Here is a 26,819-nt window from a genome sequence, read left to right as displayed (position 1 = left end):
AGTCAAAGGAAAACATGCAAGCACCACACAAACAGTAAGGGAGATCAGAATTAAATCCAGGCCACTGGAGCTGTCACTACCTGTCACTATCCTTTGTCACATATTAGCCAATGTTGTCGCGATACGGTCGTAGGTGAGCATTGGTTACTCAGCACTAGATGTTGCTGGAAAAAAATAGTCTGTTGATTCAACCAGATTCTTTAATATACAAATGAAAGGGACATAATGAAGCATTCAGAGTCAAATTTTCCTTAAACTGATAGGCGACACCTTGACCATGCCCAGTCACCATGTGTAGATGAGTTGGGCCAAAGGGCTGTTCCTGTGCTGTAATGCTCTTGACTATTATTGATAGGAAAGGTGCAATAGGCATGGAGTTTACTAAATCACCTATATGATCAAATTCTTGATCTTAGTAATCTATTTCTTAAATGATTACTTCACATAAAAAGGCTTGGATTACAAGTCCCCAGTACCAAACAAATATAGCGACAATGCAAAGGGAATTACTCCATTGATGCTAATTATTTAAGCTGTACAAATATAATGCCACAGTACATCTGTAACCTTTATCTTGATTTATTGTCCCATATTAATTCACCTGCAACTTTTCTGATTATAGTAAGGGAGTGAGGCAGGAAACATCTGAAAGCAGTACCAGGAACTGTGGGAACACATTTCTTGGAAATTATACAACACAGCTCCACTCACGAAGAACTATTCGTTAATATCATCATTAAGGTTATCAGGAAAGGTTAATAAATGTGAATCAGATATGGAAAGAAACAAAGAGAATTAATTTATAGAGCAGTTTCACATTCTTATGTCCCATAATACATTAACTTTTGAAATTCATCATGAAGTAGTAACACGTAGAGCTAGCTCCAATGAACAACAAGTTAAGGAAGTGCCCAGTTAATTCTCTCTGGTAATATTTGCTCAGGAATGGATGTTGGTCAAGGTATAATATTAGAACAATTCTTTTCAAATATAATCCAAATAGATTTTCGTCCTTTGGAAAGTAGTTTCAGTGAAATGCTTCATGCAAACAAAAGTCTCTTAAAGAATGGAATACCTCCTTATCTGATGAGAGCTGGGACTCGATTCTCAAATCGGTTAACTCAACCTCTCTTTGTGCTCGCCATTGCCTTTTACAGTTTAAGATTGTTCACAGAGCCCATATGTCTAAATCTAAACTATCTTGATTCTACCCTGACATTAGTCCACTCTGTGATAAATGCAAGAGGGGCGAGGCCTCTCTCATTCACATGTACTGGTTCTGTCCTAGCTTGGAGAAATTTTGGAAAGATGTTTTCACTACGTTATCGTATATTCTGAATCAGCACCTAGAACCAAACCCCTTAATTGCTTTGTTCGGTTTCTGGGGCGAGACAGATTTACGTCTGAGTCCGACCAAATGCAGAATATTATCCTTTGCCTCTCTCCTGGCTAGACGCCTGATCCTCCTTAGTTGGAGAGATGTTGCCCTGCCCACTCATGCTCAATGGCTTAACGACATTATGGCCTGCTTGGACCTCGAAAAAATTCATTATTCAGTTCTTAATTCGGACCTAAAGTTCCATAAGGTCTGGGGACCTTTTAACGAGTACTTTCATAACCTTCCTCTTGACTAGGGTTTTTTTTTCTTTTCGGCCCCTTGCTTTCAGCTCCTTTTTTTTCTGGTAGTAGGCATTACTATCCTCTGTTGCTAAGTGTATTCACAGTCTGGGAGTTTGATTGTCCTGATTTATATTCTCTATATTGTGTTGTGGTTGGTCTGGAGTTTTTTTTTGTGTTGTGGGGCTTGGGGAGGATACTAAGTTTACTTGTCTTCAATTTAGGTGCTTTTTTTAAAATTCTCTTTCTCTGTATCATATTGTCATTGTATGCTTAATTTTGCACTGTATTGATGTTCCTCATTGTGATTTGGGGTTTTTTTAATCTGTAAAATGTATAAAAAAAACTAATAAAAAAAAAGAATGGAATACACTCCAAGCCCAACACAGATAACTTATTCGGGTACTGGAACTGAATCGAACTGATGTTACTGAGTCACAAAGGAATAGGGCAGTAGAGAGTAATGCCAGGTAAGTAAAACCCTTACAATCCATATGATAATATAAAAGTCAATAGATATTAAGCATTTTCTACCCATTGTCCATACTGATTTCGGATGGCATTCAGATGATTTATATTTGTGGCATTATATCAGGCAGAGGAGATTAAACATATGACCATACATTGTATCAATGAACTGTACTTTCTATAATTCCTGATAATATATAATACAGAAATTAAAAAAGTAAAGACAATAATATTTTCATGCCTTTTTCAGAGATCTCTTTAATGAAGGATATGAGTCAAAAGGGAACAGTTTAAGATTACATCCTACTTACCGAAATCTAACAGTTCCTATTTTACTAATTTAGCAATAGAAAGCCAATTGAAGTCTCATCAACAGTGCACCAAACATTTAGATTTGGAAATTTTTTTCATGTTGCAACAGAGGCTAAAATTGTTTCCATCATTTCCATATGGGTGATAAACTGACGTTCAGAAGACAATGGGTACCCACAGGCACATCAAAAGACACAGAATACTCACTTGACATCAGGTGCACAAACCATTACAGTTTATGTAGGGTCTGCTCATTCTTAGTCCTGGCTAAAAAGTCAAAGATTATAGGATTAGACTTCTAGGAAATGTCTCCCAGACCTTCTATCATCCTCTGCCTGAATGACTCATGCCATCATCTGCTAGACTTCCTGAGTCCTGCTTCACATGATTTACTTAACCACTCAAATTTACAATGAAGAGAAATCACTGAGGAGGATCTCTCTGCTGTACACAATTTTGAAAGTTCTTCCACAGACCATACCAGAAGTTTGTCCTAGATAAATGAGGCCCACATGTTATAGTTTGTGGTGCCTGAGCTAGGGTGAACATCTTGGCAAGTGAGTGAACCCACTATAAGTACAAATGATGCGTAACTGGTGTTAGAAAGCTAATCTTCATGGAGTTGATATAATACTCCCAACTAGTGCTTCAGTTATTCATTTTGAATGAAAGCAATGCTATTATGAGGCATTTAACATAAATTCAGTATCAACTGAGATGCTGTTTCTTGGACTTGAAAATTTAAAACAAACAGTAGAAAGGAAGAGAAATAGTTTCAGGTTAAAGCATCAGCCATATTGGACAGAGAAGGAGCTTTGCATCTTTGAATACTGCATTGTACAATGAATGCTTCCAAGCATATATTCAGGGTGGATGTTGATAGATTTTGAAGCTCTAAGGGAATGTTTAGAAAAGAATATTAGGCTGATTGGGTGGTTATATGACCTATTCATTCATGTTTCATGGCAAGCTGTACCTGGAAAAAGTGAAAACAATATCTTAAAAATAAACTAGACTTGTAAGCAAGACATCAGACTAATAATATAGAGTGAGAAATCTGATTAAAAATACATAGAAATGTAAACAGGAATGAACAGGAATAGAAATCAGAAGACAAATTAAAACAAGGAAAATTATTAATCAAATGGCCGAAGATTGGAGAAAGCCAGAATGTAATAGTAATGGAACTACTGGTGAACCAGGAATGAAAACAGTAATGCTCAGAGCTTTCAAGATAAAGTGGATGGCTGGGAGGCCTTAACATCTAGAATGAAACTTGATACTTTGTGTGTAAAATGGTTTCACGAAAAAAAGAGTGCTTATTAAATATTATTAGATATAACATAATTGAGAAGAAAAGTGTAGAGCAGCTATACCAGTTAAAGGTGCTATTTCAGCAATATCGTAAAGGAGGAAGCTTGCTGAAAGAGAAAATGAATTCATTTTGACTGAGGGGCTATGGCAGGGGTGGGCAAACTTTTTGACTTGAGGGCCACAAAGGGTTCTAAAATCTGACAGGGGGGCCGGACCAGGAGCAGATGGACGGAGTGTTTTGGTAATACACCTCATAAGAGAAAATAAAATATCATGGGATATGTAGAAAACATGTGCTTTAATTTCAATTGAAAATGAACAAATGCATTACAACAAAATATCTGTCTTTGAAGTCCCATGGTATTTAGCTATTTATTGAAATGACTTTTAAAACACTGAAAATTAAATGAATAAAATTCATCGTTTTTTAATAGTAACAGTTATTATTTTAAAGCACTGAAAATTCTGTTATCCTTCAAGATATTATCATCATCACTCTCCTCCTGACTGTCTTTATTTCAAAAACGGTAGGAGATGCAGGTCTACTTGTCCTGCTCCTTCTTATTCAATTGTCCCCTGTGCCAAAACTCAACAACGACCAGCACAAAGACAGAACACTGACAGCGCGCCAGTATGCGGAGCGCGTTATTTGATCTGGAGCGCATTTTTTATTTTGAGAACGTACGTGCACCTGCGCACTACTCATGTCCATCACTTAACAGAAATGACATGTAACATGTAAGGCTTATTGAAAAAAATATTTTCAAATGCATTTTTTACTTAACACAACGAAGAAACTTATTTTTAATTTCAGTGGGAACAGTGTTGTTGGTCTCCCTTTTTAGCCAGCGCATCAAAGTCTGGATTTAGTTTTGTTGTGGCAATTCTCAGGATGGATCTGAGGTGTTGGTCTGTTAACTTGGATCTGTGGCTGGCTTTGTTGATGTTCATGACGCTGAACGCCTGTTCACACAAATAGGTCGAGCCGAACAACGCCAGCATCTTCTGTGCCGTCCTCCGGAGGTTTGGAAACACCTCTTTACCAAGTGAATCATAAAAGTCATTCAGTTTAAGAGAGTTGAACTTCTCTTTTAAGATGGGGTCAGACTGAAAGTCGATCAGTTCCAGCTGTAGCTCCTCTGGTGCTGTTTCAGGATCTTGTGACAGGGGACAGGCCACCAACTGAAGTGACTTGTCAATTTTTTTCAAAATCAGAAAAGCGACGGCAGAATTCTCTGTGCAGCGCATCCAGTGACTCGCTGTATTTTTTCACATTTGCGCCGGCCTCTTCCAGCGTGGCTAGTGTGGGAAAATGAGTGAATAACTTATTCGAAATTTGCCTGGAGAAAAAAGCCAGCTTGGATTTAAAGGCTTTCACATTTGTGTACATGTCATGCACAAACTGATCCTTCCCCTGTAGCTTCACGTTCAGTTCATTCATGTGTGAAAATATATCCACAGCAAACGCAAAGTCACAAAGCCAGCTCTTGTTGCTCAGCTCAAGAAATTCGCCGGCCTTCCTCAGTAACTCCAAAAATGCACCGATCTCCTCCTTGAGCTCCCATACTCGTTGAAACACTTTGCCCAAACTTAACCAGCGGACACGGGAGTGATAAAGTAGGTCCTGGTGATCCGCATCAGTTTCCTCCAGGAACGTGATGAACTGACGGTGCTGAAGGCCCCTTGCACGTGTAAAGTTGACAAGTTTTACGACAGGATTCACAACATGATTCAGCTGTAATACCGATTTACATAGAGATTCCTGGTGGATGATGCAGTGAAGGAAAATAACATCCTGGTCAGGATTTTCATCTTTCACTTTATTCTGTATTCTCCTCAGCAGGCCGACATTTTTCCCCGTCAAACTAGGAGATCTATCTGTGGTGACGTTGATAAGTTTACTCCAAGGGAGCTTCATATTTTCAATGACAGCAGACACCCGGTCATACAAGTCCTCTCCCCGTGTTTTTCCTTTCAGAGACTCCATTGTCAAAAACTCCTCCATTATTTCAAAAGTATTGTTAATTCCTTGGATAAAAATGAGGAGCTGAGCAGTGTCTTTTACATTGTTGCTTTCATCCAGTGCTAATGAAAATAACGTGAACAACTCTGCCTTTTTACTTAAGTCGCTGGTTATATCTTCATCTATCAGTTCCACACGGCGAGTCACTGTCCTGCGTGATAAACTGATTTTTTCAAATTTGTCTTTGCTCTCCGGACACAATACACCTGCTGTCTCCACCATACATTCTTTTAAAAACTCACCCTCAGACAGAGGCTTGCTGGCCTTTGCTAATTTGAATGACAGCATAAAACTCGCCTTGGTACTTGAGTCATGAATGGCAGTTTGACGGTGAAAAAAATTTTGTTGAGCCTGTAAATTAGCTGCCAGCCACTGAGCATTAGCTTCCCGTTCTTTCATTGACTGGTCGCTAGTGTAGTTGGCATGTTTTGTGGCAAAGTGACGGCTGATATTATATTCTTTAAAAACCGCCACAGTCTCTTGGCATATCAGGCATACAGCAGTTGATCGGTGTTCGGTAAAAAGATATTTAGTTGTCCACTCCTTATTAAACACCCGACATTCTCTATCCACTTTTCTTTTCTTAGCTCCACTCATCTTTACAGAAGGGGTGAGAGGTTGTAGCGGTGTGCTACACGCAGCGCTAAAATTACGACACGGAGTTGGTAACTGCAGTCGAAGGAAAAAACTTTATTCAAAATCCCCAGCCTCACTTTTAAGCATCCCTCAACCTGCCCCCCATGGCGCAGAGGCTCCAAAGCTCTGTGCTCGCAAATCCTCGCAGGCTATCTCCCTTAGCCGGAACGCTGGCTAATTGTGAGCCGGTTCGGATGTGCCAGGAAATGTGCCACAAGGTCACAAAGTAGAGCGCAAATGTGGAGTAATACGCTGCACCTCAACAAAGGTCAATATATATAGAGTGCGTCATCTATTGGGAAAACGCCAGAATTGCGGGGAAAAAACATTAACAAGGTTTATTAATATAATTTCATCAAGTTCTGCGGGCTGGATTAAAAAGCTTAACAGGCCGCATATGGCCCGCAGGCCATAGTTTGCCCATGCCTGGGCTATGGCATTCACCATAGACTTCTAAATAGCATGAGGAAATTGGAGTGAGAAGTAAGCAAATCTGCAGGACATTAAATAATAACTATGGGAGATTTCAGCTCCCCACAATTATCCTGGCTGAGAGAAGTAATTCAAGGAGAGAAAGCAATCAAGAGAGCCCTTTCTCTCAGTGCACAGGAACAGAATCACCACTGTACCTTACAGCAGGAATTAGAGCAGATAGATCAACTTAACAGCAGGAGGGCTTCTTCGTGATAGTGATCAGAACATCATAATGTTTGATTTTAGGACTAGAAGTAGCATAGAAAGAACAAATAATAAAGCAATAAATTTGAATAAAGCAAATGCGAATAAAAGAATAAAGATGGGAGAAAACCATAGAAACATAGAAAATTTACAGCACAATACAGGCCCCTTGCCCCACAATGCTGTGCCAAATACATTAGTTTAGAAATTACCTAGGGTTACCTGTAGCCCTCTATTTTTCTAAGCTCCGTGTACCTAGCCAGGAGTCTGCTAAAAGACCCTGTCGTATCTGCCTCCACTACTGTCGCCAGCAGACCATTCCACGCACTCACCACTCTGTGTAAAAAAAACATACCCCTGACATCTCCTCTGTACCTACTTCCAAGCACCTTAGAACCGTGCCCTCTCATGTTAGCCATTTCAGCCCTGGAAAAAAAGCCTCTGACTATCCACACGATCAATGCCTCTCATCATCTTATACACCTCTATCAGGTCACCTCTCATCCTCTGATGCTGCAAGGAGAAAAAGCTGAGTTCATGCAACCTATTCTCATAAGGCATGCTACCCAATCCAGGCAACACCCTTGTAAATCTCCTATGCACCCTTTCTAGGGCTTCCACATCCTTCCTGTAGTGAGGCGACCAGAACTGAGCAGAGTATTCCAAGTGGGGTCTGACCAGGGTACTACATTACCTCTCGGCTCTTAAACGCAATCCCACGGTTTGTGAAGGCCAATGCACCACAAATAGAAAAAGAAAAGCTTTGGAAAATGATTAAAGCAGTAATCAATGACATTCTACACCAAAATGCTTTTGTTCTCTGTTCTGATGAAGGGCCTCAAACCTGAGGTGTTAAATATTTTCCTCCTCACAAGCCTGCTGATTTTTTCCAGCATTTTGTTTTGATTTCAGATTTCCAACACATGCAGTACTTTTTAAATTTTGCCTCTTCTAAAATATAATCATTATACACCAAATAGTGGGAACCTAAATAGGGATGCATTGGGTGAACGACAAAATAATGAATAACATTACAAAGGAAGGCAAACAAAATTTATATTCCAAATGAGAGAAGTATAAAAGGAATTACATGTGCTCCCTGAATTACAGACAACCTGATTAATGGAAATACAACTTTACAAAAATTCTCCCACACATTTTTAATGTGCTTTTCAAGGCAGTAATAATAATGAACAAAATGATAATTGGTTTACTATTGTCACGTATACAGTGAAAAATTTTGATTTGCATGTAATCCCGATAGAGTAGATCATTCCAAAACATAAATATAGTACAATACATTAAGTTAGTACAGTACTATGCAAAAGTTCTGGGCACCCTACCTATATATATACCTAAGATTTTTGCACAGTACTGTAGTAATTTTATATATTGCACTATAATGCTGCAGCAAAACAAAATCATGACATGTGAGAGATCAACCTGATTCTGATATGTGTCTCTATTGTGCACTGAGATTGGGAAGGGGGAATGCAATCATGGTTGGGAAAAGGGGAAGGGAGAGAGGAGGGAGCGGGAAGAACCAGAAAGACATTCAGCAATGATCAAAAGACCTGGTATCTTAGGGCTAGGTGTGTCTACTACTCCCACCACCCCTCCCCTGGAACTCCTTCTCTGGCACCTATCCCATACCATTCTCAACACCCTTTGCTCCCGTCAGATTTACAAACCTGCTCTTTGCACTATGTTGACAAATACAGTACTGTGTGAATGTGTTACGCACCCTAGCTATATTATTGTTTTTGTTCCTTTCTGCACCTTGTGGTGCATCGGGTGGCATTTTTGCTGCTTCCTTAGCATTTGACTCTTTCTTTACAAGGCCAGGTTGTTAGTTCAATGCTCAGTCTAGCATAGATGGAAAGCATGCAAGGATCCGGCTGGATTTGAACTTGAGACCGTTCACCTCGAAGTCTGGTACTGATGCCACACCACCACCAGCTGGCCACCCTATCTATATCTATATATATATATATATATATATATATATATATATGTGCCTAATACTTTGTCACAGTCCTGTATATCAATGTGGTCCAAAAGTAAAAGCATTAATACAATGCAGAATCTAATGTTTCAGTTACTGTTACAGAAAAAGTGCAGAGCAGGTAGGCAACAAGGTGCAAGATCCACGAGGGGCAGGTTGATAGATCAACAGTTCATCTTTATCATTCAAGAGGTCCATTCAAGGGTCATAAAACAATAGATAAAATATGTCCTTTAGCCTGGTGTCCAAGCTTTTGTATCTTCTGTCCAACGGAAAGGGAGAGAAAAGAAAATGACAAGGGTGGGAGGAATCATTCATTATGTTGGCTGCCTTTTCTGAGGCATTCATTAATGACTGGATACAGTACATATTGCATTAATTTAACTGTAGGCAGTGTTAAGGTTAAAATTTGATGAAATAGAAGAATTATAGCAAGCGTCAATAGAATGATTCTATGAGTAGCTGTAGGAAACAGACATTTCTTATGTACAGAGAAATAGGTTTATAGATAGTTCTCAGGAACTTGGGGACTGCCTGTACCAAGAATATAATAGAAAAGTTACAAAAATCATGAAGATGAAGAAGAATTACAAAATTGAATTATCAAGGGATTAAAAAGTGATGAAAGGTTCTGAACTCAGAGACTTAAGAAAGGTAGACTCAAGAGCTTCACTGTTCTCGATAAATGGATGAGGACACATTTATTCAATATGGACAATTAACTAGAGCATAAGCTTCAGAAAAAAATAAATATAATTGGCACATAAAACAAGAAAATAATTGGCAAATCACTAAAACCAAAAGAGGATAAAGCCACAATCCTGTAGACTTCATCAGAGAAATGATTACATATGTGCTTATACAATATATATCTAAATGCTTTGTAGTAGAGTGTATAATAGCAGAATGTTTGCAGACAGCTAATGTTTAAGGAAGTTAAAATTACCTCTGGAGGCTGCTTCAATTTTCCCCAAGGCACCTGAGAAATCCCAGTTCCTTAAGTTAGCACCAAAGCAAGCCTCAATCTTCTACTGAAGGCCTCCATCAGTGTTCTCGGCATGCAACATGTTGTCAGTGTGGTACAATTTTCATAAGTGATATCAAAATGAGAATTGTGCACTATCATTGTGAAGAGTATCTAGGCAACAATATCTTCCGAAATTAATTAAATGATTTTTTTCCTCTCCAATGTTAATTTTAAAATAATTTTCTATTGACCCCATGCCATTCCATGGAATATTTAAAATCTCTGAAGGGTGTGCAGTCTTCATTATTTATAATAAGGTCCTACAATCCACTTTTAATCCTGTCTCTCTGGGCTCTCAACCATTTTCTTTATTTTGCGTCCTCTGCTCTCAGAGGTACCTGTAACCAGAATGTTAACCCAAGACAGAAATGATCAGGTAATCTTGTCATTCCACTTCAGTATTTCTCAAAGTGAAAAGTGGTCATGTTACTGAAGGTTGAAAATCAATAGAAGGAAGTTGAAAGAATTGGAATACAATGAGTGTTAAAACAAAGAGTAATTTATACATCAATCGAACTGTAACCACAAAATCTATAATTGCACATAATTTCAATATTGAGGCCAGTTTGATAATAATATATACAGAGTGAAATTTGCACAAAGATTCTTCATCTTCTTGTTTGGACAAATACACATCTTTATTTCAAAATAGGAAAGAAACCGGCAGCAAACAAATTGAATCACACAGTGTCAGAACACTGACAATTAAACCTTTAATAACACAGGAAGAGCATTAGAAAGCAATATTCCCTGACAATTTGGACAATAAACAAGATAAAATATAAAATATACTCTGAGGTATAAAGAAATAGAGCATATAAAAATGAAAAACAAATTGAAGAACAACTGCCTCCAGTCACTGACTTCTTCCCTTGCCTTGCTATAAGGGAGTGTTGCTTCATTCTGTTGGTATATTGATTTAGTCTCCCTACACAGAATCATGTTTTTTTCTCTTTTCAGTTGATTGTTTGTGGAATGAAATCCCACAGGCAACTGAAAAAGCTTCAGTACTATTAAAGATACATTAACTTATGGGGTTAACAAGCTGTTTCTCTCACAATCACCACAACTCCCCTCATGGCCAACAGATGTTCATTTGATAAATTGTTCTGCGACAATTGGGATTCTAAAGACACTTCTAGCAGTTCCGCACTTGAATAATCTACACTCAATGACAATTGATTTTATTAGAGTTAGTTCAGAGGCATAAATTATTTGAAAACTTTGCCTTCAAAACAAGACAGAAATATCAAAAGCAATTCAGTGACTCATTCCCAATGACTAACAGAGGGTACAAATGGATGGGTTAAAACTGGCCATTATGTGGTTGGCAGTGACTTTCAATATTTAGCTTCATCTGTGCTAGTCTTGGATGTGAGGTGTAACTTACACTGCCAGACACAGAATGGACAATATTCAAGATTCACTAGTGTAGGTTTTCACTGCTTCCTAAATGAATCCAAATCCTGCAGTTGGAACAGCAAAGGGTTTGCTGCAACTGAGTCTGGATGTGAACTTTAAAACAGACAGCTAATCCATGCAAAATGCTGGAGGAACTCAACAAAGCAGGCAGCATCTGTGGAGCTGGAAAAACAGTCAATGATTCAGGCCAAGACTGCTCTAAAATGTCGACTGTTACTGTATTTTCCTCCATAGATGCTGCCTGACTTGCTGAGTTCCTCCAGAATGTTTCATGCATTGCTCAAGACTTCCAACATCTGCAGAATCTCTTGTGCCTAAGACTTCTAATTCAAAGTCTTTTGGAGATGGACCTGATACGTTTTAACATAGAAATTAAGGAACAAAAAGCATATCTCAGAAATTTAAATTCAATTCACACACATTGGAGATCTGTTAATGGATACTAAAAGTGTCACCCACAATCAGCAATTCTCAGGCAGAACCAATGGAAAAGAAACCACAATGCTGCAAGAGGAATTACTTTAATGAGAACAGGGTGAAAGCATGTTACACTGGACAACAAAGATTTTGTATCTTATGGATGTTGGGCTGCTGATCGTGAAAATCACCATGAAATTTCCATATTGCACACTTTTTTTATCGACTATATTTGTTACTTCAATTCATAATCCAAGTCAGAATAACTGGTTGCAAGATTAAAATTGGTCCCCAAATCAAACTGGTCATTAATGGCATGAAACTTGAAGAACTTCTAATGGGACTGAACAAAATCACATGGAAGGCATTCAAAGATGTTGATGGTTTTTTTTTTAGCAACTAAAGAGCACTAAACTACATGCAGCTGGTTAACAAAATGTTTTGAGCATACAAATACTTGAAGTGCAACATGTCACTAAAGATTCATTTTCTGCATTTCCATTTAAACTTCATCCCTGTAAATTTTGTCGCTGTCAGTGACAAATATGGTGAAAGGTTTCAACAGGACATTGAGATCATGGAGAAATGCTAACAGGGCAACTGGAATCCATCAATGCTGGCTGATTATTGTTGGACACCTAAGCGAGAAGTCTTAGACACTGTATACAAACAAAAATCAACAAAACACTTTTAGCATAGTTGAGCAAAGCTCAGTTAGCAAAGTGTCAGCACCATTATGGAATTAAACACCAAATTCCTATGTGATACAAGTAATCTGAAATTATACTTGTGTTTGGCTTCAAGTGGTTTATCATAAACAAAGAAAATTTCTGAGGAAACAACACTTCTGGAAAGATTTGCTGTCTGTTGTGATCATGGATGTGTAAAAATAAACAGCCTGCATGAATCTCATCCTGTACTCTGGGAACTATTGAATTCTAGACTTCCATATGATTTTCTCCAGGATTTACTTGGATACAGGAATTGCTAGGTAATTAAAGTACATCTTTAAAACTGTCAATCTTTTTCCATCACTGTTGTCTTCATGAAAATACTTTGAAAACCATTTATAAAATCATAGACAGTATAGCACAGAAATAGTGTACACCAGCCCTTAAACCATACCAATTTTCTTCAAAGAACTATCAGTTCATCCAACTCTTCCTGCCGCTTCCGCATAACTGTTCAATACTGATGCTCATCCCTTTTGACGGTACTACCAAATTTATATCTTCCGCTCTGTATTCCAAACCCTAACTATTCTAGGTGTAAAACTTTTTTCACATTATTTTAGCTTCATTTGTGTATTGCTGAAAATTTAGAAAATATTTCTCTTTACTGCCTTCATCTAAAATGTCATGGCTTTGCACATCCCTATCAAATTAACTAATTTCCAAGAAGGACAACCCCTGCTCTTTGAGTTTATTCAAATAATTCTACTTTCCTCAAATCTGGAATGATTCCAAGAAATCCATTCTCTTTTCTCTGCAAAGCAGCCATGTTGTTCATACAATTTGCAGCCCAGAACCGGACTCACAGCTCCAACAAGGGATGAACTAATTTGTTATATAGTTTTTCTTTATTTTATAACTTCAATAAGATCCATGGGAAATTCTGATTAATATAACCTACGTTAATTTTTTTTTAGCATGACATTTAAGAAAGTTCAAAACCGCCAAATGAATCTGAGAAGTAAAAACCCACTTGACTCAATGAAAAATGGCGAAATTGAATCTAAAATTGGCTCACTAGCAGGCAACCAAGAGCTGACAAAATTTTTATTACCTTGAAGATGGAGAGAAGTGTTCTATTTTAACAAGACTGATTATTTTTATAGTTTAAATCGATGACTTAGATCTAAATATGGAGTTCTTGGTTAAAAACGTGTTGATCATACCAATATTGCTAGTGGTTGATTGTTAGGAAGAAAGTGATGACTGCAGGATGCTTTTTCTATTCGGGTCAATTGAAAATAGCACATGAAATTCAAAAAACAAGGGATTTTGCTGATATTGAATATCCAAAGTAACATGTACAAAATATTGTAGAAACTCAGCAGGTCAGGAAGCATCTGTGGAAGTGAACATTTCAGGCCAAGACCTTTTATCAGGACTGGAAAGGAAAAGGGAAGAAGACAGAATAACAAAATGGGGAGATGAGAAGGAGTACATGCTTGAAGGTGATAGGCGAAGCCAGGTGGGTGGGGAGGGGAGGGGATGAAGTAAGAAGCTGGGAGGCGATACAAACGTTTGTAGATGGAAAAGGTAAAGAGCTGGTGAAAAAGGAATCTGATAGAAGAGGAGAGTGGACCATGGGAGAAAGGGAAGGAGGAAGGGCATCAGGAGGAAGCAACAGACAGATGAGAAAAAAAGATAAGAAGGGACTGTGGAATGGAAGAAGAGCTTGTAGTCCTCTTCCTCTTCCCCCCATCTTCTTATCCTTCCTTCTGTACTCCTTTTTCTAGTCCTAATAAAGGGTCATGGCCTGAACTAATGACTGTTTATTCACCTCCTTAGATGCTGTCTGACCTGCTGAGTTCCTCCAGCATTTTGCGTGTATTTCTTAGCAGCCAGAACACAATGTTGCAGTTATACAAGTCATCGCTGAAACAGAACTTGAAATATTGTATACGGTTTTGGTCACCCATTTATAGAAAAAACATCATCAGGCTGAGAGGGTGCAGAACAGATATACAAGGAAGCTGCCTGGATTAGAGAGCCTGAGTTATGGGGAGAGGTTGGCTAGACTAGAAATGGAGCATAGGAAAATAAGGGTGACACATAAAAGTTTATAAAATCATGAGGGGTATGATAGTCATAGTCCTTTCCTTGGGGTTGAGGAGTCAAAAATTAGAGGACACGGATACAAGAGGGTAGAGATTTTAAAGAGCCCCAAGAGATAGAGGACAGTAAGTACCTGGAATAAACTGCAAGTAGAAGTGGTCGTTGCAGATACAATTGCAACATTTATGAAGCATTTTGGTAGGTAAATGGAGGGGAGGGGCTTTTAGGATTATGGCCAAATGTGGGCAACTGGGACTAGCAAGGAGTAGGCTGTAGTTGGCATGCATCAGTTGGGCCGAAAGGCTCGTTTCTATGCTGTATTACTCTATGAAGTGGAATTTAATCCCAAAAGTACAAAGCTTAGATATACACAAATAGCGCAAGACAGTAAGAGGAACAGAGGGATTTTGATGTAGAAATTCAATGATCCTTGAAGGTTACATCATAAATAGATATGACATTAAGAAATATGGAAACTTGCCTTATTTAGCCAAGGTAGACTGTAAGAGCAGGGAAGTTATGGTGCAAGTTTATAAAACATCGGGTAGGCCGCCGCTGAAATTATGTATCTGGTTCTAGTTGCCAAACTGTAGAAGGACACACAGGGTGGCAAGGAGATTTCACCAAGTTATGGCTGGGGTAGAACACTTCAGTCCTGAAAGTTGCCTGGGCACAGAGGAAGCTGAGCTGGGACCTGATGGAATTATAATAAATTCTGAGGCTTATAGCTGGGAGGTTTAGAAGGATTTTCAGGATGATTTTCTTTTTCTCCACCCAGCTGATTGGAGTCTGGAGCACATTTCCTGACAGAGAAACAAGCAAGTACAGCCACAACTTATTGCTAAGTACGTGTACAAGTACTTGAATTGCAGGATGCAGAAGGCTGGAGAATGGGATTAGAGGAAACCACCAGGATATTGAGGAAAAGATGTGCAGGCAGATTAAGGGAAGATGTAAAAACAATAGGCTTGTTGTCATGGGAGACTATAGATAAGGATAAGACCAATGGACCTTTTGGAGAAGTATTAAATTGAAGCAGAACAAATTACAAAAGTATTAGGCATTAACTAGAGAGAGTTAAATGGGAATAGCTGGTTTTATGCAAGTCCACATCTGACATGTGGAGGGTGTTTACAGATCAACTGCACAGAGTACATAACAGGTATGTTCTAGTCAGAAGGAAGGACCAGGATAGCAAGATAAGAGAAACTTGCATGTCCAATAAGGTGATAAATTTGGTCAAGAAGAAAAAGGAAAAGAATGTGAAGCTTAGGAAACCAGAATCAAGCAGAGCTCTTGTGAATTATAAAGAAGCCATTAAAAGAACTCAGGAGAGAATTACAAAAGACGGGAGGGGCCATGAACAGTGCTTGGCAAGTAGGATTAAAGAGAATGCCAAGATATTCTATACATAAAGAGCAAGAAGACAACTAGGGAAAAGGGTAGGACTACTCAAGGATAAAGGGGGAGAAATTTGTTTGGATGCAGAGGATATGAGTGAGGTCCTTAATGAGTACTTTACATCAGTATTTACCAAGGAAAACGATATGGTGGATAAGAAGATCAGTTCTGAGTGTATTAATATGCCAGAGGGAATTTCAAGGTTAAAGAGGAAGTAGCTTTGGGTCTCTAAAAGAGCATTAAAATAGGTAAGTCCCCAGGGCTTGATAGCATATACCCTAGGTTATTGAGAGAGGCAAGAGATAAGCTTGCCGGAGCCTTGATCAATATCTTCCTGTCCTTGCTAGCCAGAGGACTGGCAAGGAGCTAATGTTGTTCCATTATTCAAGAAGGGAACCAGGGATAATCCTGGAAACAATAGACCAATGAGCCTCACTTCAGTGGAAGGAGAATTAGGGATAGGATTTATAAGCATTTGGATAACAATGGCCTAATTAGGGGGAGCCAGTATGGTTTTGTGAGGAGCAAGTTGTGTCTTACTAATTTGATTGAGCTTTTTGATGAGTGCTCAAGGGTGATTGATGAAGGCGGAGGTTGATGTCTAAATGGATTTTACTAAGGTGTTTGACAAGGTCGCTCATGGGAGGCTCCTCCAAAAGATTAAGGTGCATGTGACTATAGTGAATTGGCCCTTTGGATTCATAACTGCCCATAGAGGACAGCAGATAATGGTCAATGGGACTTACTGTCGCTGGAGCTCTATGATTAGTACTGTTCCACTGGGACCTCGGGTGTTCATGATGTATATAAATGACCTGGATGAAAATGTAGGTGGATATGTTCGTAAGTTTACAGATGATACAAAGATCAGTGGTGTTGTAGATAGCGTAGAAGACTGGGAAAGAACACAATGGGATATAGATCAGTTGCAGATATGGGCAGAGAAATGGCAGATAGAGTTTAACCCAGCCAAATGTGAAGTGTTGTGCCTGGGTAGTCAAATGTAGGCAGACAGTATAACTGTTAAGGGAAAGACACTTAACAGTGTTGATGAGCAAGGGGATTCTTCCCCTTCTTCTCCTTCATCTTCCCATCACCCCTACTCGGACATAGGCCACCGACAGCAGCTTGTCAGAGTCCTGTGCCCTGGACAAGTCTTTCAGGCTTTTGCGGGCATAGCCCATCTTCTTGAGGTGTCCTTCTTCTCCCAAGGATGAGGTCTGGGGAGCTTTTGTTGGCATTTCTGTAGCACTGGGTTTTATGGGATGGGGTTGCTAGCCCCATGTTCATCCTCCTCTTGAAGCTGGGCTTGGGACCTTCCATGGCAGAGTTGGGAAGTTGCAGCTTTATAAAGTTCTAGTTAGGCCTCATCTGGAGTATTTTGTGCAGTTCTGGCCCCACCCTATTATTGGAAGGATGTTGAGGCTTTTGAGAACAAGTAGAAGAGGTTTATCAGGATGCTCTAATCCCTGCTATGCTTTCATCATTCCCTTTGACCTTCCCCTCCCTGAGGCAGAATGTTCTGAACTCAGCAAGAGCCTTACCTTTCACTCCCTTTGCCAGCTCCTCAGTGAGTTCCGTACCCGCCACAGCACCAAGCTTCTCTTCTTTAACAAGAATTCCCCACCCCACACCGATGACCCCTTCTTCCATTTCCAACCCTCCTCCTCTTCTTGGACATTCCACCCTGGTTCTCTGCCTGCTCAAGATCTTTTCATCTGTAACTGTCAATGAGGCATCAACCATCTAGACTTCAGCGCCTCTCTCTCCTCCTCAACCTTACCCCCTCTGAACGCACTGCCCTCCACTCTCTCCATACCAATCCCAACCTTACCATCAAACTCACAAAGGAGGTGATGTTGCAGTGTGGCGGACTGACCTCTACCTTGCTGAAGCACCACAACCCTCCTTCATCTGGGAGAACTGCTCTTCACCCTCAACTATTTCTCCTTCAGTTCTTCCCACTTTCTCCAAACTCAAGGTGTAGCCATAGTTACCCATATGGGCCCCAGCAATGTCTGTTTCCTATTGGCTACTTGGAGCAGTCCATGTTCCAAGCCTTCCCTGATAATGTTCACTGACTTTTTCTGCACTACAATGATGACTGCATTGGTGCTACTTAATGCACCCACGCTGAGCTCGTCAATTTCATCAATTTCCACCTTAAATTCACTTGGTCCATTTCTGACACCGCCCTTCCCTTTCTCGATCTCTCCGTCCCCATTACTGGAGACAAACTGTGTACCAATATCTTTTATAAGTCTACCAATTGCCACGGCTATACCTCTTCCAACCCTGTTTCCTGTAAAAATGCTATTCACTTTTCTTGCTTCCTTTGTCTCCGCCACATTTGTTGCCAGGATGAGGTTTTCCTTTCCAGGACATCACCAATGTACTCCCTCTTCAAAGAACAGGGGTTTCCTTCCTCCACCATTGATGCTGCTCTCATCCCCGCATCTCCTCTGCACCTCAGGCATCTGCACTCACCCCACCTTCCCACCCCCTTAGCAGGGATAGAGTTCCTCTTGTCCTCACCTACCATCCCATGAGCCTCAGCATCCAACATTCTTTGCGACTTCCGCCAGCTTCCACAGGACCTTACCACCAAACACATCTTTACCTCTCCCACTCTCCCCTTTCCACAGGGATCACTCCTTCTGTGATCCCCCTGTCTATTCGTCCTTCCCCACTAACCTCCCTCTTGGTATATCTCCCTGGAAGCGACAGAAGTGCTATGCCTGCCCATTCATCTCCTCTTTCACCTCTATTCAGGGCCCTGAACAGGCCTTCCAAGTGAGCTAACACTTCACCTGCGAATCTCTTGGGGTTGTCTATTGTATCCAGTGCTCCCAATGTGGCCTCCTTAACATTAGTGAGACCCAATGTAAATTCACCTTCACTCCATCCACCAAAAGCAGATACTTCCCGGAGTTCAGCCTCTTTAATCTTATTTCCATTCTTGTTCCAACATGTCGGTCCACAGCCTCCTCTTCTGCCAAGGTGAGATCACCCTCAGGGTGGACAAGCAGCATATTCTGTCGAGGTAGCCTCCAACCTGATGGCAGGAACATCGATTTCTCCTTCTGGTATTTTCTTTTCTTTTCCCCTTCCCTCTTCTTCTAGTCCCCACTTTGGCCTCTTCTCATTTGCCTATCATCTCCCCTGGTGCCTCTCCTTCTTCTCCTTCACCCATGGTCCACTCTCCTCCCATCAGATTCCTTCTTCTCCTGCACTTGAACTTTCCTACCCACCTGGCTTCACCTATCACCTTCCAGTTAGCTTTCCTCTCCTCCCCCCACTTATTTATTCCGACATCTTTCCCCTTTCTTTCCAGTTCTGCTGAAGGATCTTGGCCTGAGATGACAACTGTTTATTCATTTCCATAGATGCTGCCTGACCTGCTGCACTACTGCATTCCTAAAGCATTGTGTGTGTGTGTGTGTGTGTGTTTTGCTCTGGATTTCCAGCATCTTCAGAACCTCTTGTGTTTACCAGGACATTACCTGGATTAGAGGGTATGTGCTATAAGGAGAGTTTGGAAAAACTTGGGTTGATTTCTCTGGAACGCTGGAGGTTGAGGGGATATACATTCCCAACCTCTTTTATGCCCCTACCATTAACCGACAAGTCTGTGGAACCCAGGTTGAGAACCCTGTATAGAGATTTATAAGATCATGTGAGGAGTAGAATAGACAGTAACTTTTTCTCAGCGCATCCATTTAAGGTGAGGGGGTAAGTTTGATTAAGGTCTAAAGGGCAAGTTTTGTTACACATAATGATGGGTGCCTGAAATGCACTGCCTGGGGTGGTAGTGGAGGCAGCTACATTAAGGACTTTTAAGAGATGTTTGGATAGGTACATGCATGTGAGGGAAATGGAAAGGTATGGAAATTGTGTAGGCAAAAGGGGTTAGTTTCATTTGGCCATTTGATTACTATTTTAAGCAGTTTGGCACAACATTGTGGGCCTAGGAGCCTCTTCCTGTGCTGTACTGTTCTATGTTCTGAGAAACTGCCCTGTCATTCAACAGGACGATGGCTCTCCTTCTACCTCAAACATGATTTCAATACCATAATCCTAATGTTACTTCATTTAACATGCAAGAATCAGTATGTTTTGAGTGTAATAATTAGACAGGCTTCTACATCCCTGAAGTGCAAAAAAATTCCGAAGACTCATCAAACTGACAACCAACAACACCAACTCTTTCCCTTTCTCTCTCCACGTATGCTGACCGACCTGCCGAGTGTTCCCCACAGGTTGAGCTGCTAATTTGAGATTTCCACCATATATAGTTGATTGATTTTCATTCTTCTGAAGTCAATAGTGACCCAGATAATTCAATCTCCCTTCAATGACAGATCTGCCGTGCCTTAAAAAACGTTCTATGACGAATCTTCGAATGATCTTCTATAATAAAGTGTAGCTCGTTTAGAGAGAGGCCAAATGACACATAATATTGCAAATGAGGTCTCATCAACTGTTGCAAGATATCTCTACTGTTGTGTTCAGCTATCTTCTGGAGAAGGTAAACGAAACTGGATGAAATTGTGGATTACAAAACACCATAACCGCTCAAAAAGATTACCCTGCTGAACCACGACGAGTGTTGAACAACCGCTTGACTTGCTGCCCCACCTGTCAATTAAGGTCCTCCGTCGTCCCATGATGCCCGGCGAGGCCGCGGGGCACCCTGGGCCGAGTTGTAGTCCGACGGCTGTGAAGCGAGGGGAGGCGGTGCGTGACGTCGGCGGAATGTAGCGGCGTTCTCGCCGAGCTGGCCGGTGACAGAGTGCCAGCCGCACCCCGGAGGGCGGAGGGACGAGGGACGGCGCCCGTTCGGCAGCTCGACAGGGGCTGCGGGGGGGAGGGAGGGAGAGAGGCCGTGACGAAGCGGGGACTGCACCCGGCGCTCCGGCTGGCTGCAGTGCGAGGAAAGGAAGGCTGGATTGGTGCTGGTACCGGGCGAGGGCTGCGACCTGCTCCGTCCGATAGCACTGCACCAATCCGCGCCAGTTTACCGTCGGTCGATCGTGACAGCCCCTTTTCCTTTCCTCCCTCCCCCTTGGGTAATCCGTTCAGCCCCGTCTATCAATAGCACTGAGGCGAGTCAAACTGGGCTTCACGGTGCCGCTGGTAAATCATCTGTAACAACATGAAGATCAAAGACGCCAAGAAACCCTGTGAGTTCATTAATTTATTGATCCGTGGCCCTTTTTAACTTCGAGAATTAACGCCATTACACGATACAATTCGTGCCTGGGATTAGTTAAAATTCCGATTTATTCTGCATCGCAGTATATTTGACGATTAATCAATGCGCGATGCCTTGAGCTCCGGACGAGGAAGACAATTTCTAGTAAATCGAAGTGAAATATCCACTGAATTGAAACGACGTCCGAGAACCATCTTTCAGGAAATAGCCATTCGCTGCTCTGTTTCCATCCTCCTTCCCCAGGAAGTAGAGCCACCATAGTAATGGAAGAGACCCGTTGTGTTCTCGTTTGCGAGAAGCGTGCAGATTGGTTTGATTGTTGGTGATAGGATGTGGGAAAGTGTATTTGCCACTTGAGATCACGTCCGCAGTGAGATATCCCTTTGACTGACAAAGGCGGAACTGGCAGTTTTAGATTTTATTCACCATTTTTGTCTTTACCAGGAAAGCTTTTATATACGAGTGCGGTGTAAGGGTCGATCTGATAGGTTATCTGCTAGAGATTGCTAAATACGCCAATAAAATATACTATCAGTTTTGTCGAGAGTAACTTATCGTGGCAAGCCGACATATTTGTAAAAATCCCCTCTTGAATGAATATGACATTAAATGTTTTCAATTATATTGGTTTCTGGTTTGTGTAATGCGATTGGGATTTTATTTAGGGATCATACAATAATTAATTTTCTCCGTATTTTTGTAGAATCCTTGGAAAATAATATGTATATAGTGGAGCAATAAGTTGACTTTAGATAACTGACCGTGGAAAAGAAGTAACTAAATGTACTGCTCTTTTATCATTTTAGTGTAAATTTTGACTTGCTTTTAAAAGCTAGTGAAATATTCAAATAAATAGGAATGAATGGCATCAAGGATAGCTTTCTCCAAAAATAAATAGTTAATGTATATGACAGACAGACAGACATACTTTATTGATCCCGAGGGAAATTGAGTTTTTTTACAGCCACCAACCAAGAATAGTGAAGAAATAAAGCAATATAAAACCATAAATAATTAAATAATAAGTTAATCATGCCAAGTGGAAATAAGTCCAGGACCAGCCTGTTGGCTCAGGGTGTCTGACACTCCAAGGGAGGAGTTGTAAAGTTTGACGGCCACAGGCAGGAATGACTTCCTATGACGCTCAGTGTTATATCTCCGTGGAATGAGTCTCTGGCTGAATGTACCTAACCAGTACATTATGGATCGGATGAGCATTGTCCAAGATGGCATGCAACTTGGACAGCATCCTCTTTTCAGACACCACTGTCACAGAGTCCAGTTCCACCCCCACAACATCACTGGCCTCACGAATAAGTTTGTTGATTCTGTTGGTGTCTGCTACCCTCAGCCTGCTGCCCCAGCACACAACAGCAAACATGATAGCACTGGCCACCACAGCCTTGTAGAACATCCTCAGCATCATCTGGCAGATGTTAAAGGACCTCAGTCTCCTCAGGAAATAGAGACAGCTCTGACCCTTCTTGTAGACAGCCTCAGTGTTCTTTGACCAGTCCAGTTTATTGTCCATTCGTATCCCCAGGTATTTGTAATCCTCCACCATGTCCACACTGACCACTTGGATAGAAACGGGTCACTGGTGCGTTAGCCCTCCTCAGGTCTACCACCAGCTCCTTAGTCTTTTTCACATTAAGCTGCAGATGATTCTGCTTGCACCATGTGACAAAAGTTTCCCACTGTAGCCCTGTAGCCCTCATCTCCCTTGCTGATGCATCCAACTATGACAGAATTATCAGAAAACTTCTAAAGATGGCAAGACTCTGTGCAGTAGTTGAAGTCCGAGGTGTAGATGGTGAAGAGAAAGGGAGACAGGACAGTCCCCTGTGGAGCCCCAATGCTGCTGACCACTCTGTCTGACACACAGTGTTGCAAGCACACGTACTGTGGTCTGCCAGTCAGGTAATCAATAATCCATGACCCAGGGAAGCATCCACCTGCATCATTGTCAGCTTCTCACCCAGCAGAGCAGGGCGGATGGTGTTGAACACACTCAATGTGTAGTGAATTGGGGTAGCACGCATTTACATAACTGGTATGTTGTCTTAATTCAAAATTCAAAGTAGACAATCATCTCTTTCTTCTTACATTGAGTGCCAGTTTGTTGCTGTGGCACCATTCCACTAATTGGCATATCTCACTCCTATACGCCCTTTCGTTACCACCTGAGATTCTACCAACAATGGTTGTATCAGCAGCAAATTTATAGATGGTATTTGAGCTATGCCTAGCCACAGAGTCATGTGTATATATAAAGAGTAGAGCAGTGGGCTAAGCACACACCCTGAGGTGCACCAGTGTTGATCGTCAGCGAGGAGGTTATGTTATCACCAATCCACACAGATTGTGGCTTTCTGGTTATGAAGTCAAGGATCCAATTGCAGAGGGAGGTACAGAGGCCCAGGTTCTGTAACTTCTCAATCAGGATTGTGGGAATGATGGTATTAAATGCTGAGCTATAGTTGATGAACAGCATCCTGACATGGGTGTTTGTTTTGTCCAGGTGGTCTAAAGCTGTGTGGAGAGCCATTGAGATTGTGTCTGCAGTTGACCTATTGTGGCGATAGGCAAATTGCAATGGGTCCAGGTCCTTGATGAGGCAGGAGTTCAGTCTAGTCATGACCAACCTCTCAAAGCATTTCATCAATGTTGATGTGAGTGCTACCAGGCGATAGTCCTTAAGGCACTTCACGTTGTTCTTCTTAGGCACTGGTATAATTGTTTCCTTTTTGAAGCAAGTGGGAACTTCCACACATAGCAGTGAGAGGTTGAAAATGTCCTTGAGTACTCCCGCTAATTGGGTTGCACAGGTTTTCAGAGCCTTACCAGCTACTCGACCTTCCACCTTGCGAGGGTTCACTCCTTTTAAAGGCAGCCTAACATTGGCCTCTGAGACTGAGATCACAGGGTCACTGCGTGCAGCAGGGATCTTCACAGTTGCATTTGTGTTCTCTCTTTCAAATTACCATAATATGTTTATAAACTATAAACTTGTAAAGTGTCCGTCATTGGCTTGTGTGAATTCTTCTACCTGATGGCATTAAACATGTTTTGAAGAAATTGACTATTGACTTGTCCAATACACTAGATCTGTGTTTTATCTCTGGTAATTGTTTAGTATTTCTGATTGTCAGTCTGCTCCAGCAACCTATCACCCACTTTGGCCCAACAGTCTGTGTTTTTAAATTGAGAGTGATAAGAGACTGAAGATGTATGTCTGTTGTGATTTAATGGTATTCATTGTTTTGCAATTTTCATCAACATTACGGATAAATCAAGCAAAAATTGAATATTCAGGGTCGTCAATCAATGCTTTAAATGCTTAAAGTCCATCCATTCAGCTAAATCATTTTAAAGATGGGTGTCTGTGCATTAAAATATAAATTATGTTCAAGGATAATTAGATGAAAATCAACAAAACTGCAGATGCTACCATTCTAAAAGAAACAAAGAAAATACTGGGAAAAGGCGGCAAGCAAAAGAAATAAACTTCATAACTCAGGTCAGAAACAGTTTGCCAGAGAGCCAGGTTAATTTCTGTAAAGGAGAGTGAATTTTGTAAATTGTGGGTTTTATGACCTCAAGATATCGTGAAGTACTTTGCAGCCAATTTTAGTATTTATGAAGTTTGGACCTAGGTGAGGTTGAAAACTCTAATGCTAGTTTGGCAACTGATGCAACAGTAACCAGATCATCTGCTTCAGTGCTATGAAATTGGGTTGTTTTTGTCACATGCGCCATGATACAATGAAAGGCTTGTCTTGAATGCTCTTAGAGATCAAGTCATTGCACCGTGCTTTGAGATAGAACAAGGTAAAATAATAGAATGCAGAATGAAGTGTAACAGCTACAGAGAAAGTACAGGTAAACAATAAGGTGCAAGATCATAACAAGGTAGATTGTTAGATCTTGTCATAACAGGGAACAATTCACTAGTCTAGGTGACCTACCTCAATAACTATCATCCAGTGGCACTTACATTCACTCTGATGAACTGCTTTGAAAGTTTGATTATAAAGTATATCAACTTCTGCCCAAGAAATAATCTGAATCTGCTCCAATTATCCTACCATCTCAGTAGATCAACAGCAGATATCATTTCATTGGATCTTCACTCAGCTCTGGAACCACAGAACAATTTGCCCGGATGCTCTTCGCTGACTTCTATCATCCCCTCAACTCATCACTAAGCTCCAAGAATTGGGCCTTGATACATTACTGTGTAACTGGATTCGCAATCTCCTCACTGGTTGACCTCACTGGGTATGGTTTGACAACATCATCTCCTCTACAATCGCCGTCAGCAAAGATGCACCTCTGGGATTAGCCCCCTGCTCCATTCACATTTATTCTTATGATTGTGTGGTGAAGTACAGCAGGGACCAATTGTAAGTTGGCCAATCAAAGATGGTGACAAATCAGCATATAGGAGAGAGATTGAAAATCTGATCGAGTGGTGTCACAACAACAACCCCTCACCAAATATCAGCAAAACCAAAGATCTGATTTTCAAATACAGGAGAAAGAAGCCAGAGGTCCATGAGGCAATCTTCATTAGGCGAAAGGAGGTGGAGAGTCAGTAGTTTTAAATTCCTTGGCATCAACTTATAAGAGGATCTGTTCTGGGGAATGGGGCAGAAATGTGATCTAAGTGATTTTAACCGTGGAATGATTGTTGGAGCCAGACAGGGTGGTTTGAGTATCTCAGAACTGCTGATCTTCTTAGATTTTCTCTAGAGTTTACAGAGAGTAATGCAAGAAACAAAAAAAAATCCACCTCGTTAATGAGAGAGGTCAGAATAGAATGGCCAGACTGGTTTAATGTGACAGGAACTCAAATAACCATTTATTACAGCAGTGGTCTGCAGAAGAGCACCTCCGAACACACAGCACATCGAACCTTGAAGTGGATGGGCTATGGCAGCAGACCACGAACATACACGCTGAGCATTTTATTAGGTCTAGGGGTACCTCATAAAGTGTAAACTTTGACAAATATGCAAAGGAAAACAAACTGTGCAAATAAATAAAACTGAGAAATTGAGTCGTAAATAGTCCTTAACAGGTCGTAGAATCAAGTTAGAGATGTGAATGAAGTTAACCACACCAACTCAGGAGCCTAATGGTTGTAGGATAAAAATGTTCCTAATCGTCATAGTGTGGCACCTAAACTTATAACAGCAGAGTAGAAACTATTGTTGAGCGAGAGGTACATGCTTTTAGGCTTTTGTATCTTCTGCTCAGTGTGAGAGGGGAGAAAAGAGAACGTCCAGACTGTGTTTGCATTACTGAGGTATTAAGAAGTATAGAGAAGTGTTCATAGATATGGCGGCCTGTGTCCACAAACTCCTCTGCAGTTTCTTACAGGCACAGGCAGAGGGGTTGCCAGTTCAAGCTGTTATTCATCCAGGTAGGATGCTTTTGTTGTGGTTTCCCGTGCCCCACAAATGACCAGGAAACGCAGAAGATTCTTCAAGAGGGGT

General features: G+C 40.9%; 2 protein-coding genes across 2 annotated transcripts in view; one reads left to right on the top strand and one right to left on the bottom strand.

Moving 5' to 3' along the window:
- Positions 1-4,252: 4,252 nt before the first annotated feature.
- LOC132405720 (general transcription factor II-I repeat domain-containing protein 2A-like) lies at positions 4,253-5,698 on the bottom strand. Its single transcript, XM_059990756.1, has one exon. It carries the CDS (start codon positions 5,696-5,698, stop codon positions 4,907-4,909), a length of 792 nt encoding a protein of 263 aa, XP_059846739.1. The 3' UTR covers positions 4,253-4,906.
- A 15,107-nt stretch (positions 5,699-20,805) lies between these two features.
- LOC132405376 (pantothenate kinase 3) overlaps positions 20,806-26,819 on the top strand; it is a 40,243-nt gene continuing 34,229 nt past the window's right edge. Inside the window, exon 1 of the mRNA XM_059990134.1 lies at positions 20,806-21,286. Coding sequence (XP_059846117.1) covers positions 21,259-21,286 — 28 coding nt within the window. The 5' untranslated portion in view covers positions 20,806-21,258. The remainder of the gene's footprint in view (positions 21,287-26,819) is intronic.

The sequence above is a fragment of the Hypanus sabinus genome, chromosome 15 (genome assembly GCF_030144855.1).
Source record: "Hypanus sabinus isolate sHypSab1 chromosome 15, sHypSab1.hap1, whole genome shotgun sequence".
NCBI classification, from domain to species: domain Eukaryota; kingdom Metazoa; phylum Chordata; class Chondrichthyes; order Myliobatiformes; family Dasyatidae; genus Hypanus; species Hypanus sabinus.
This window is presented reverse-complemented; position numbering and strand designations above follow the sequence as displayed.